Here is a 13,385-nt window from a genome sequence, read left to right as displayed (position 1 = left end):
AGTACTTCCAAAGGTAATTTAAACTTTCTTAATTTAGCAGTCACTTGTGAATAGAGTTTTGTCCTCAGAGGAGGGGGGAGGGGAGGGGGGGAGAGGCATCTCTGAAATGAGGGATGCAGAAAAGCCACATTAAATAAATGATCCTGGTGCAACTGATTTTAACTGTGGATTTCCTTCTGTCAGTGCTTAGGCAAAATAAACTGGAACCCCCTATGTATAAAAAAAGAGGGGGGTCCAAGCAGGGTGTTGTCTGCAAGGGCCCTCAACTTGAGAGCTTGGCCCAAAAGCATCTATATATGTTGCCCCTTGCATGCTGCAAAACACATCTATTGCCTGGCTTTTTTTTTTTTTTTTTTTTTTTTTTTGAGTGTCTCAGTGCCTGCTTTTTGTCAGGCCATTACTGGTTGGGGGAGCAAGATGATGTTGGATCATATTAAAGTTCTGTATTAAAATCACAAATGAGTTTGATTCTCCATAGTTTAAATTCCAGGGTATTACTAATTAAGAGGTCTCTTGGTTTTTGGTACTGTTTCTCTCCCTCTATGTGTGAAACTTGCAAGCTGCTAATTGCGTTAGTACATTCTAAGACAGAGTCTGTTCTCAAAGCAATTCACACAGAGAGAGAGACTCAAAGCAATACTCTGTAACAACAGAACCAGCACCCAGAGACTCCCCGCCCTTTTGTTGTATTAACAATTGTGATTTAAAACAGAGATAGAGGATGTATGTGGACGGATGCTTGGTGTGGATAATAACTGAATGATCAGGGAGGTGCCATCCTAAGAATCCAGTGTCCATCAGCTGAAGAAGGCGTCAAGTGGAAATAACCAGAGGACCCCCGGAGGGCAGACTGGAATCCACCCAACAGCCTCAAGAATGGGAGAACCAAAGAACAAGATAACATCTTGGAGCTGTCAGGAATGTGCTATCTGCTGATTGATTCAGCAACAGCATGATGCAGCAATTCCCATAGACTGGCATAGGAAGAAATTCCTATAAAAATAGACTCTAAAAAGTGAGAACTTTGGGGTCTGATTCTGCAAAGCAACTTCCAGGAGCATCAGATGAGCATCTGACAAGCCCTGCTCCCTCCCCATGTCCAGGCCACCTGGCCAGTGGCTTGGCATGAGCAACTCTAAGGCTGGTAACTATGATAACAACCTTGCAGAACCTGTGTGTGTGTGTGTGTGTGTATGAATGAATGTGTGAATAAAGATGAGATTGAATGGAATGTTATAGCTGTAACTAACTGCTTACTATGATTCTTTCTGTATTCACAATAAATGTGGTATTTTGCCTTTTTCCCTTTAATAAGATCCTGCTGGTTTTTAATTTATTGGTACAACAATGAAACCCCAAAGGATCTGTAGTGATAAGACTTGTATTTGTAAATATTGCCAAGGGTGCCCTGAGCTGCAAAAAGGCAGCTGCTCTGTTATCCTTCATCTCTTAGAGAAAGGGAAATAAATACCTCTCAAAGTGACCCTTCGGTTTAGAGATGGGTTTGAACTGCAGGGTTCAGCCCTGGATCTGATCCAAATTACCTCAACGCCCAGTAGGGTTCAGACTGAGGCTTTGAGTCCAACTTTTATCCTGTTCTGAGCTATCTAAGGGCCAGAGCCTATGCTCTTCTCCTAGGGCCCGATTCTGTTCCCACTGCAAACAATGGGGTTTTTTCCAGACTATAGAACTAATGACCCTACTGCTGCTCCCCTTGAAATCAATGGCAAACTATCCCCCGGCCTTCAGTGGAAGCAGCACAGAACAATGGAGGATTTGATGTGGCTTGTAAGCAAAATCCACAGCAAGGGACAGGCACTGCTCCCTTTGGAGCAGCTGGACATTGTTTCATTAAAATATTTTTGCATTAAAAAAAATTATTTTGCTCAAAGTTGGCCAGTTTTTCATTGAGAACCCCGGAAACTGAAAAAAATATCAGTAGAAAATGTTGTGGGCTTTGGTAGAGATTGTCTCATTTTTGTTTTTGAAAACTGAACATGTTTTATTGAAAATTGTGTATCAAAAACCGCACATTTGGGAGGCAGGGGGTTCCCGTTTTTTGTTGGAAACCCAACGAAACTTTCACTGGTTTAAAAAAAACTATTGTAATGAAAAATTTTCAAAATTTCCCATGACAAATCATTGTTATTTTTTCTAAGCGCGGAGTGAGAGGCGTTTTGCCTCAAGTAAGAAGAATGCCCCTGCACACAGCCAGTGTGCCCACTGCTACACAAAATAGTGGGGGATGGGAGACAGAGCCCTGGCGCCACCTCTTCTCCAGGTGTCCCCACCCCTTTGGGCTCAGGCCTGCGCTCAGGGAGTGTAATTCTACCTGGCCCTCACTCGGGATCTCCTTGGACCCTGCCCTCCATCCAGACCCTGTAAGGCCAGGAAGGGTCTGGGCCTGAGCAGTTGGGGGAGGTCATGGGTGTGAGCTAATCCAGAGGTGTTGAGTAAATATCTCCTTTCTAGATGAAACATTCCCTCCATATACAATTGATAGCTGCATTCTTTGTCTCCAGACGCTGAGTCAGTGATCCTGGCGAGTCAGTTTGCCAAGCATCTGTAATTTTAAAATGCCATCAAGGCCCTCCCTGAGAAGCTGGTTCGGAACTGCTGTTTGTAAAGGGATCTGTCACATTCCCAGCACAGGGCCTGTTTCTACTTGCCTCTGTAAATCTTGCCTCTGGCTTGAGCATAAAAAATCCCTCCTCAGACGAGTAATCCTTTCACACAATCCAGTCACTCCAAAGGGCCTGCCTGCATGAGCAACCGCTACTTGCCCGAGTGAAGTTTGGCAGGCCGAGGCCAGATCTCTGTAACCCTGAGCTGTATAAATACATTCTTATTAATCAATAACAACCATTCACACTGAAATTGCTTTCTTCACTGTCTTTGCAGTTTTGAGTGCAATCCCACAATGATAGTAGCAAAATAAATATGCACTGGGGAACCCTGGGGCTACAGATTAGCATGAGGAGGACATGCCTATGAAGGTGCTGACGCCCAGTAAAATCAATTTGCCTGGAGGAAAATGATAAAAGCTAATGGCACTGCTTACTTGTGAGAGGGTCTTTCCCCTACTGGGAGTTCTTTTGAAAGGCAAAAATGAAACCCAGCCTGTTGATTAATGAAAGTGCTTATCTGTGATTAACCATCATTAGTATTATAATTACATTCAGGTTTTTTCAAAAGCACCTTGTGACTTCAAGGCCTAAATCTCATTAAAAGTCAATTGCACTTTGGCACCTAACAGTCAGGTCCTCAAAGGTTTTTAGGCCCCTAATTCTCAATGGGAGTTAGGCACCTAAACCCCTTTAAAAATCTGCACCTAGGTGCCTAAGTCCTCTGGAGAGAGTTGTGGTGGATTCTCCATCACTAGAAATCTTTCAATCAAGACTGGATGTTTCTCTAAAAGCTGTGTGTTATGTTCATGGCACACATACTGAGAAGTTAGATAAAAAATATGCATTCTCTTGCTGGAAGCTTGCAACATACCACTACTTTCTGTCTTAAAATCCAGAATGAGTACCATGATCCCAAGAGAGAGAAAACAGGCTGCTCTGTAAGGCAGCAAGAGGCACAACTCACCCCACCTTTCTTTAAACTGGACCTTTTCAGACTGACTCTGAATGTACACTTTGAAGCTTCCTTACCAAGCCCCCTAGCCTGCCAGCAGGACTAACAAGCCCCCCACAGTCTTAAAGTGATAGCTTGAAATTCCCGTACAGCCCTCAATACTTCAAAATATGCTCTAGATCAGCCACAGCAACTGGATTTGAAAAGTAATTAATTCTGGGAAGTTCTATGGCCTGTGTTATGCAGGAGGTCAGATAAGGTGATCACAGCGGTCCCTTCTGGCTTTCAAATCTAGGTATGAATCTAAGTCACTTAGGTGCTTTGGAAAATTTCACCCTGCGGTGATATTACACGGCACAAGAGCTGCCCAAAAAGGCTTGGATTTTTTCACTAATAAAAGATTTTAATAATTTACGTGAAAAGTACAGCTGGAAATGATCCAGCTTTAAGGGGCTTGTGTTGTTACAGAATGAATTTTGAGGCTAAGACTTTCAGAACAGTCTAGGGGGGTTGAGAGATGCCTGGTTCCTGTTAATTTTAATGGGAATTGGGCATCCAAACCCCTTGGAACTGAATATTGAATACTCATAATAAAGGGAACTTTTTTGTGAATGCTTGTTTGTAACACAAAAAACCTGGGCGTGTTCAGTCTTGAGAAACGAAGACTCAGAGGGGGGATGACCAGATAACAGTCTTCAGATATGCTACGGGCTGTTCTAAAGAGGACGGTGATCAATGGTTCTCCATGTCCACTGAAGGTAGGACAAGAAGTAATGGGCTTGATCTGCAGCAGGGGAGATTTAGGTTAGATATTAGGAAAAACTAACCAGAAGGCTAGTGTAGCTCTGGAATAGGCTTCCAAGGGAGGTTGCGAATCCCCATCACTGGAGGTCTTTAAGAACAGGTTGGACAAACATCTGTCAAGGATGGTCTAGCTTTACTGGGTCCTGCCTCAGTGCAGGGGGCTGGCTCAGACGACCTCTCAAAGTCCCTTCAAGCCCTACATTTCTATAATACTATGGTCTTTATCTCTGATTTATTCATGGATGTTTAGTATTGTTCTCAGCATCCTGGCCGTTTTTTGGGAGGGCGGCTACTAAATCACCGCACATGAAAGGGGCAATCTAGGCAGAGACCTGTTAGATTATGGAAAGGGTGCTGCCTCTCACAGCACCTCCCCAGCTGAGCAGTCAGTGCATGAGAACCATGCGGGTATTTTGTTAGGACTGCATCTCACAGCTGTTTCTCAGAGCATAGTGTATAGCTGGCTGCATTTCGGAACGGCTTCCTGAATACATACTGTCGAGCTGAACTTTTCATTCCGTTGCCTTGCTTGAAAACAAAAATAAATCACTGATACCTTGGCTCTGGGCAGTTATTGTCAGTTGTGCTGCTAGCATATGATATCTGTTTGTTTCTCCTTTCCTAGGCTGGCAACCTATAACAGGTTTTGCTCTTTATTATGACCGTATCAAACGGTGGGGATGGAAAATGCGCCCCCGGAGAAGATCAGGTTCTCAAGTCCCAGGGGAAATAGCACCAGCTCCAACAAATATAAAGACGTGCCTGAGCTGCATTTTCAAATGGAATCCTCTGAACCTAGCATGTGCTGCAGGGAATAAAAAATGATCCCCGCAGTGAAAAGAAATACTGTCCAGTTCTCTAGGCCAGGGCAGCCCCCTGAGCCTGATGGATTAAGTGGGGAGGGGACCTTCAGTGACTCTGAATGCAAAGAAGCTGCTTCAGAAAAGAACAGCCACACACCTAGCCAGTCCCCAGGAGACCCCCTAAAGGACACATCGGACTCCTCTGTCTCCTCTTACCACACTGCTCTGTGTTCAGAGGGGGCTGAGAGTTTTAAGGACTGCGCGGAGTCTCTGGAAGACGAAGGGGACGCTCTGTTAACCCAGCCGCCTGATGGTGACCCAGATGATGAAAGCGATATGCATCGCAAGAACAAAACTGCACCGGTGAGCCTTCCTGAACGGAGCCCGGCTGGCGTGAAAGGGTTCTGGCCAGGCACTTCTGAGGACACAGCGGAGCAGCTACATGGGACGCCAAGCGATTTTGACAAAGCCACATGGGAGCTGCCTGATAAGAACAGCAAAGGTGCTGGTGATATTTGTGCTGCTGGCTCTGCGGCCGTAGTTCATTCAGCTTTAAATAGAAGCCAGGCTTCAGGGGGGAGTTTAACAGCCACAGCTGAGAGGATCTTGAGCCCCCAGGCAGGCAGGGAGTGTGCCACAAGCAATCAAGTTTGCAGATACAGAGGCTACCTCAGTGCCAAGGAGAAGCAACAGGTTCAGATGTCAATCACAGGCCCTGCTAAGAATAGCTCTGCTCCAGGGTACAGCAGCAGGATGGGTCTAGCCACAAGAGAGCTGCAGCCTGGAGGCGGTGGGTCTAAATATTTGGATCCACCTTTACGATTCAATGCACCGAAACCCAGGGAGATGTTCCTCAAAGCGCGCAATATGAAGGGCAACAGAGCTCCTGTGATTAGCAAGGCCTCCTACCCCCAGTATTGCGCTGAGAACTCCAGCGCTGGGAGCGACTCCGAAGAGGCTGATAATGAAGTTCAGAAGCTCACTGCTCTGTCGTTCCGGAGCCTCTCGTGCCCTCACGGTGGTTCCCTACATATGTACAGTTCTAGTAACAGGACATCATCTAGCTTGTCCAATTCCTTGTCAGAAGACAGTAATGGAATGAACAGGTGGTCAACACGTAATGAGCTGAGAAAAGCAGAGGTGGTCAGCCAGGCAAAGGGCAGCAGACAATTCCCTGCTGGCAGCCAAGTCCCAGAAAAAGATCCGCCCAGTTACTCATTCGGGAAGGACCCGCTCAAGTGTGTTGATGTGGCGTTGGAAAGTGCCGACGGCAAAAAGGGCCACTCCAAAAAGAGGACCGTGCCCAAGAGGCAGATCCAGCTAAAGCAGAGAGACAGGAATCAGATGAGTTTCCTCAGAGCAGGGGACTGCACTGCTCATCAGCCCTTTGCAGCACCCAGGAACAACCCCTGCCTGAAGGGCAGGACCATCAGCGATGAATTCAGGATAAACTACAAACAGTTTATGAGAACAGCGTCATTAGACGACTCGTACAGCAAAACCAGGATGGCCTCCTGCCTGGTGAAAAATGTGCTGGCCAAGAAAATGCAGTATGAGCAGAGAATCAGAATGGAGCAGAAATCGATGCAGGGCAGCTTGACCTCTTCTGTACCATCCTCCGTAAGTACGGACCTTGTGGGGGATTTCACGGAAGGGAAGTCAAGTTCTCTGTCCAAGTCCGACTGCAGCTGTTCAGCTGAAGATCTGCAGAGTCATTCAATGAGTGAAAGATCTGAGTCAATGAGCCAAGAAAGTACCGATGCCATGCGGCCTACCAAAGGGGTAGTGCTGAACGAGCAGCAAAGGGAAAATGTCTGCAAGCTGAAAAAGACATTCAATGAGCTGAATGAAAGACTGAAGTCTCAAGAAGCCACCCAGTCCAAGCCACTCCCCATCTTGGCAGATGATATGAATGGGGATTCAGGTGACAGCAGGAAGCAGGTTGCCAGAGAGAGGAAAGAATACTGGAGAGCTCGTGCCCTGTTTGAATCCAAGCAGGCTGAGGTGAAAGGCTTGGGTGTCACCCCGACATTTTCCAAAGCACAAAAGCCATGGCCCAGTTTGAAGCAGCGAGCGATCAGCAAGAACGAGCACACGTCATGGAAAGAGGAGAAGGTCCCTTTCAAGCCAAAAAGCTTGGTGGTGCCCAGGGATCCAGCCAGGAACATCTTCACGTCCACAACGCAGGAGATGAAACTGATCCCACATAGCAAACCCGAGCAGCAACAGAAGATGCTGAATGTCTCCAGGCAGCTGACTCCGGAGGGAGGTGCCGAGGAGAAGAGGCCAGCAGCAGTGCAGAGCACCAAGCATTCTGCTCTCATTTTGCCCACTTCCTGCAGATCACGCAGTGATGAGAAAAGCAGACCCCCTGAAGCATCATGCACTCAGAAAGCCAAGAAGACAGAGAATAAAGGGAAGGGGCGGATACATCAGCCCAGGGATGTCAGAAAGTTAGTTAAGAACACCTATAGCTTGTGCTTTAAATCTTCAGACAGCTTCAATATAGACCAAGAAACCAACAGTGGGGATAGTGTAAGCCTATCAACAAAGGAGTCCACTGCAACCTCCCCTCTGTTTATACACTGTACCTCGGTGTGTCGCAAAGATGATGTGCAAACGAAGACCCATTCACATGGAAAAAACCGGGAGCAGCCGCTGAACTTAGATGTGTCAGCAGTTTCCATACCAGATCAGAGAGCGAGTGACCTGCAACACAGTGCCACTTTAAACCCCATCACTAAGCCCCACGTGGATGGACCTGCCAGTCTTACTGAAAGCAAATGCACTGCAGTGAGTGAATCTTCAATGCACATCACTCAAATTCAGTCCAAGAAGAAGATTGTAGCTGGGAATGAAGAACCGCAACTAAAGCCTGAAAATAAACAAGTGCATTACGAGAGGAGTGAGCTAAATGTAACACCATCTTCCAAAGCCACGAGGAAAGCACCTCAGATGGAATCCCAGCTTAATATCAAAGTCAACAGTTCTCTTTCCAAGCATCCACACAGAACACAAGCTGACCACTTCCCTGCTCCAACTTACTCAGCTTCGAATGGAAGGGCTACGAAAGACTCATTGACACAAGCTAATTGCAACTCACTAGAAAAAAGTGAAGCTGTTCTGTTTCCGTCTTCAGCCTCTCCTAAGGACACCAAGAACCACACTGACATCAATCACAATACTGCCAGGCCAGGTCACAAGGAGTCTGAGTGGCCATTTCAGAAGCATTTATCCACTGAGATCATCTCATTGACACCTCGCAACAGTCAAGACTATTCTGTCAGTTCAAAAGAAAAAAACAAGGTCTCCGAACCGACCAAGGAAGGCTACAGACATCTACAGCCCATAAAGCCAACAGTGACAAGTACCCAAACATCCCACACAAACATGCCAGCAAACAATCGGTCTGCTAACAGTTCACATCAGCAGAAGGCCCAAACCAAAATGTTTGATGCCCCCAGGCCGTTGGATAGCCAAGTGTTTGTGCCAGCAACCCGCATGTCTCCAGAGTGTGCCAATTCCAATGCCCCCTTGAGATCAAAGGAATATAGCGAAGGAACCAGACTACCAGGAGTTCCTTCTGCTGCACCATCGCCCCCAGCTGAAAAGCTCCAAGATCAGAGGGAGAATTGGGATCACTTGAACAGACAGCAGGCAGGAAACGAGCAATATTTCACAGCCACCCATGCTGAGAATGCCAACTATTTAACGATTCCTGTGAAAGCCCAGAAACCCGAAGCAGCTCCTAAGCCCTTGGTGCCCTCCCATCCACACCACCCTTTGGTCAGTTCCAACGTGTCCTTCCAGCCAGGCAGGGAAGCACCCATGAGCACAATGAGCAATGAGTCTCCTCAGCCGAAAGCACCAGAGGGCAAGACAGCCACGGACCACGCCATGCATGACCAGCCAAGCCATGTCCAGCCCCACTGCAGAGTCAACGACTCACCCAATTTCTTGAGGAGGAACAATGGCGTTTCACCGGGCAGCAGAAGTGCCCCTAGCCCCACCAGGTCTTTTGCTCCCCAGCCCCAGGCTCACAGGAAAATGCTCGTTGATCCAGACAGCGGGAAATGCTACTACATGGAACCTCCCAGACAGCCGCAGCTGAAAATGCTCTATGACCCAGAGACAGGCCAGTACCTTGAAGTGTTGATACCACCAGTCTCCTTGGCATCACATAGTAGGCTTTACCCAACTCCTTTCAACCCACTGGTCATGAATCCAGGGGTTTATGGACCCCCCTACATACCATATACGGGATTCCCAGGGTTTCCTCCTCCTCCTGTGGCTGTGCCATCCGTCCACCCCGATCTGCCAAACCAACAGCCTGGTCAAGAAAATAAAAATGTTACTGAAATCTTCAACCCTGGTCCAAAAGGCGAAGCTCCACCAGCTACTCAAGCCACCGACTGCAACTACATGGAGAGTTTATATTATATTCCTACTGGGATGAATTCAAGTCCTAGCCCTAATCAGCCTTTGTTCTCCCCAGCTGCAAGTTTCAGTCCTTCCATGCCGGAGAAAGGGCCCTTGTTCCGGATGTGAGACCCTCACCCAAATGAACCTGCAGCACACGGAGGGTTAAAATAGTGGGTTTCCCCTCAATGAATGTGTACTGCGTATTTATTTCTGACCATTCGTACTTGAAAACAAGTCAAGCCTACACCAGTCCCCAAGATGTGGTGGAAAAGGAGAGAGAGACCCACTGCCTGACCCTGCTGGTTACACTTTGCTCCCCTTGTCCAGATGTTTGGGCTTCCAAAGCAAATCAGAGGTAACAGTGCACCAAGAAGACAGCACGGGGCACATCACTTCCGGTTCATCTCATTGGTTTCTAATGAGAATGAAGAATGCAATAGCCAGACTAATTAAATGTAACCAGCCCTGACCATCCTGGTGCTCGTGAAGTCAATGGGAATTTTGCTATTGATTTCAAAGGGACCAGGATTTAGCCTAGCAGCCTCTCATCCATAACTGCTGATCTGTTTCTTGATGCACAGAACAAACTATTCTAATGCTGGGCCTGATCCTGGGAGGTGCTGTTCACCAGCCACCAGAGTTATATGTGCTCAGCACTAAGTGGATCAGGATTGGGCCCTGTGCCAGGTAACAGTCATTTTATTTTGGTTTTTGCTTACTCTGTATTGGTAGGATGCTGTCCAGGAGAAACCCACTCTCTCGCTTTGAAAGACAAAACTTCCACTAGTCAGCATTACAAAAATTACCCACAACCTAGTTTTTATTTGTGAAGATCGCTGTTTCAAGGGGCTGCATGCATAAAGGCTGGAATGCATACCGCCTCCCAGCTTGTTTTGTCCTCTCAAGCAAAGAGTCTGTGAAAAGGGGAGGGCATGCTGCGTTATGGGCTATGGTCACTGGCTGTGGAAGCTGACTGTAAAATTATTTCAGGGAAGTTTTCTACCCTGCAGGAGGGCAGCCTGGCTGGTCACGGTGTGACAGCCTGGGAATCTGTGAGAGCTGTTATGGAACTTGTCCAAGTATTTTCAATATTAGCAAAAAGGGTCAATAATCATTTTTAAAAATAGGTTCTCAGACCTGTGGGAAATGTTAGCTGTTTCTTGGCTGCTTTGCAGGGCTGGCTGAGTGAAATGCAGCCCTGCAGAGAGAAGGTACACCACGTTAAGTCCTGCTTAAACTCTTAAGGCTCTTACCTGCCTGCTTAACCTCTTACCTGACACTGCAAACAGTTGCTATTGGGCTTGGCTTTGCCTTTTTTTGCAATGATTTGTTCTTGTGCTGACATATTTTTCACTGCATCGTTATTCCTTTGGTTTCTTTGGCCTACACACTCCCAGGGTATGTCTATACTGCAGTAGGGTTGGTCGCAGTTTGACGAGACAGATTTGAGCTAGCTAGCTCCGGTGCGAGAGCAGTAAACCCACGGCAGTTTGGGCAAACCCAGCAAGTAATTACTCAGGCTAGATTAAAAGATTGCAAGTTGCAACTCAAGTTGCACTCATGCCCCGTGACTGCAGTGTAATCAGACCTCCCCGCCCCACACCAGCTCAGATCCTCAGCTGTTGTAAATCAGACTGGTACCACTGAAATCATATGAGGTGGTACCTGTTTTCCCCCGCTGAGGTCCTGGCCCAAAGAACTGAGTGAGAAATAATTAAGGAATCTGGCGCTTTTGTCCTTTGCTGTATAGAAAAGAAAAATTACAGTATATCCAAAAAGAAAAGGAGTACTTGTGGCACCTTAGAGACTAACCAATTTATTTGAGCATAAGCTTTCGTGAGCTACAGCTCACTTCATCAGATGCATACTGTGGAAAGTATCCACAGTATGCATCCAATGAAGTGAGCTGTAGCTCACGAAAGCTTATGCTACATTTTCCACAGTATGCATCCAATGAAGTGAGCTGTAGCTCACGAAAGCTTATGCTCAAATAAATTGGTTAATCTCTAAGGTGCCACAAGTACTCCTTTTCTTTTTGCGAATACAGACTAACACGGCTGTTACTCTGAAACCAGTATATCCGAAGCACGTCTGTTAATAACTATTAGGATAATTAATGTATTTATGTACATTGTGGCAGCGTCAAGGAGCCGCAGTCATGGCCCAGGATCCGGTTGTGCCAGGCGCTGTACAAACACCGAACAAAAAGACAGTCCCTGCCCAAGGAGCTTCCAATCTAAATATAACAAAAGACAACAGGTGGAGACAGACAGGCAGGCAGACAAGGGGGCACAAGGAAACAAGAGGTTCATATGGGTCAGCATGGAAGGCAATGGCTATTTAGTGATGTATTTAGTAAGTTGCATCTTAGTGCTCAGCAGATGGTCAGTACTGGAACAAAGGGACCCAGTCCAACCCCACTGGACGTGTGGAAAATAAGCAAGCAGTAGGAAGAGTGAGAAGAGAATTAATCAGTTATTAAACTTCTTCCAGTGTAAACGATCAGAGCTGCTGCTGGTAACCTGGGTACAGAAACTGTGTTTGAACACGGTCTAAACCTGCCTCTGTGGTCGGGGAGGTCCTGCCTCTGCCACATTCAAAATGCAGGCAGTCTGCTGGTGTAGAAAGCACATTACACGCTCCAGCTTGGTGCTAAACCCAGCCTGCAGGCCGATCGCGCAGCCCTCCTCAGCGCAGCCCTCCTCAGCGCGAGTGGCCTTTGCCCCCCGCGGGAATCCCACTGACATCAGGGGCATGGCTAGGGTGAAGAACTGTGCATCTGAACGTGCCTCACAGGATCAGGCCCCAGGGGTGTTTGAGCTCCAGCGTCCAGGGCAGTGGTGCAGAGCTCTTGCTGCTGCTTTGCAGACAGCTCCCTGCTCACAGGCCGGCTCACTGGTTTCCAGCTGTTCTGCAGGTGTCAGGCTCAGTGCAAGGAAGCAGCTAGAGAGGCTGGAAACAAGGCAGAACCAGCTCAGCTGCCTTTCCTAGGAGCCACTGCACCGCAAGAGGAAAGGAAACCGGAGCAGCCCTCAGGGACCAGAGTCATCCAGGGGGAAGGACTATCTGGGGTGCAGAGAGTGAGGCTGCTCAGCAGTGTGTAGTGGGGAGAAACACGTGGCTGGTTCAGGGAAGAGGGGAGCAGAAGTGATGTGGGGGGAGGTGGAATGAGAGCAAAGGGCGACGGAGTTAGAAGGGAGATTTGCCTTTCTGAGGCCAGAGTGTAGGCGGGGCCCTGTGCCGAGTTTTAACAAGGTTTAATGAGAATCTCTAGCTAACAGCTCAACACTGCTATGCTTTAGAGCTGCCAGCCCTGGAGTAGCTTGGACATCCTGGCTGGGCAGGAGCCAGAGGTGTTGGGTCCAGCCATTCTAGACTCCTTGGAATTGATGTCTGGTCAGGTGAAAGGAGGGTTGACGCAGGTTGAATAGTGAGTGCGAAATGGGAAGGGGTAATTTAATAGTGGTGCTTAAAGGTGAACTGCAAATCAAGCATGAAACCTGAGCTAAGCAGCGATTTCAATCCCTTATGCCCCCGCCCTGAGAGAACGCAGCATAGGCACGTGAATAGGGTGACAGAGTCATGGTGTCGGTCCTCTCTCTGCCACTGATTCACTGGGTGAGCTTGGGCAAGTCACTCAGATGTGGCATGTCTCAGTTTCCCCATCTGAGGGTTATGATAGTGACTCATCTCTGTAATGTGCCTTGAGATCTACTGATGAAGTGCATTCTGTAAGTGTGATTATTATTTATCACGCTGCCATGGGAGGCATTCAGC

The 13,385-nt window shown here is 47.5% G+C and overlaps 1 protein-coding gene across 1 annotated transcript; it reads left to right on the top strand.

Annotated features, from left to right (window-relative positions):
• Nucleotides 1-5,204: 5,204 nt before the first annotated feature.
• On the top strand, nt 5,205-10,046 carry PROB1 (proline rich basic protein 1). The gene has a single exon (XM_074962127.1). It carries the CDS (start codon nt 5,205-5,207, stop codon nt 9,732-9,734), a length of 4,530 nt encoding a protein of 1,509 aa, XP_074818228.1. The 3' UTR covers nt 9,735-10,046.
• Nucleotides 10,047-13,385: the final 3,339 nt, after the last annotated feature.

This window comes from Natator depressus, chromosome 8 (genome assembly GCF_965152275.1).
Source record: "Natator depressus isolate rNatDep1 chromosome 8, rNatDep2.hap1, whole genome shotgun sequence".
Lineage (NCBI taxonomy): Eukaryota > Metazoa > Chordata > Testudines > Cheloniidae > Natator > Natator depressus.
This window is presented reverse-complemented; position numbering and strand designations above follow the sequence as displayed.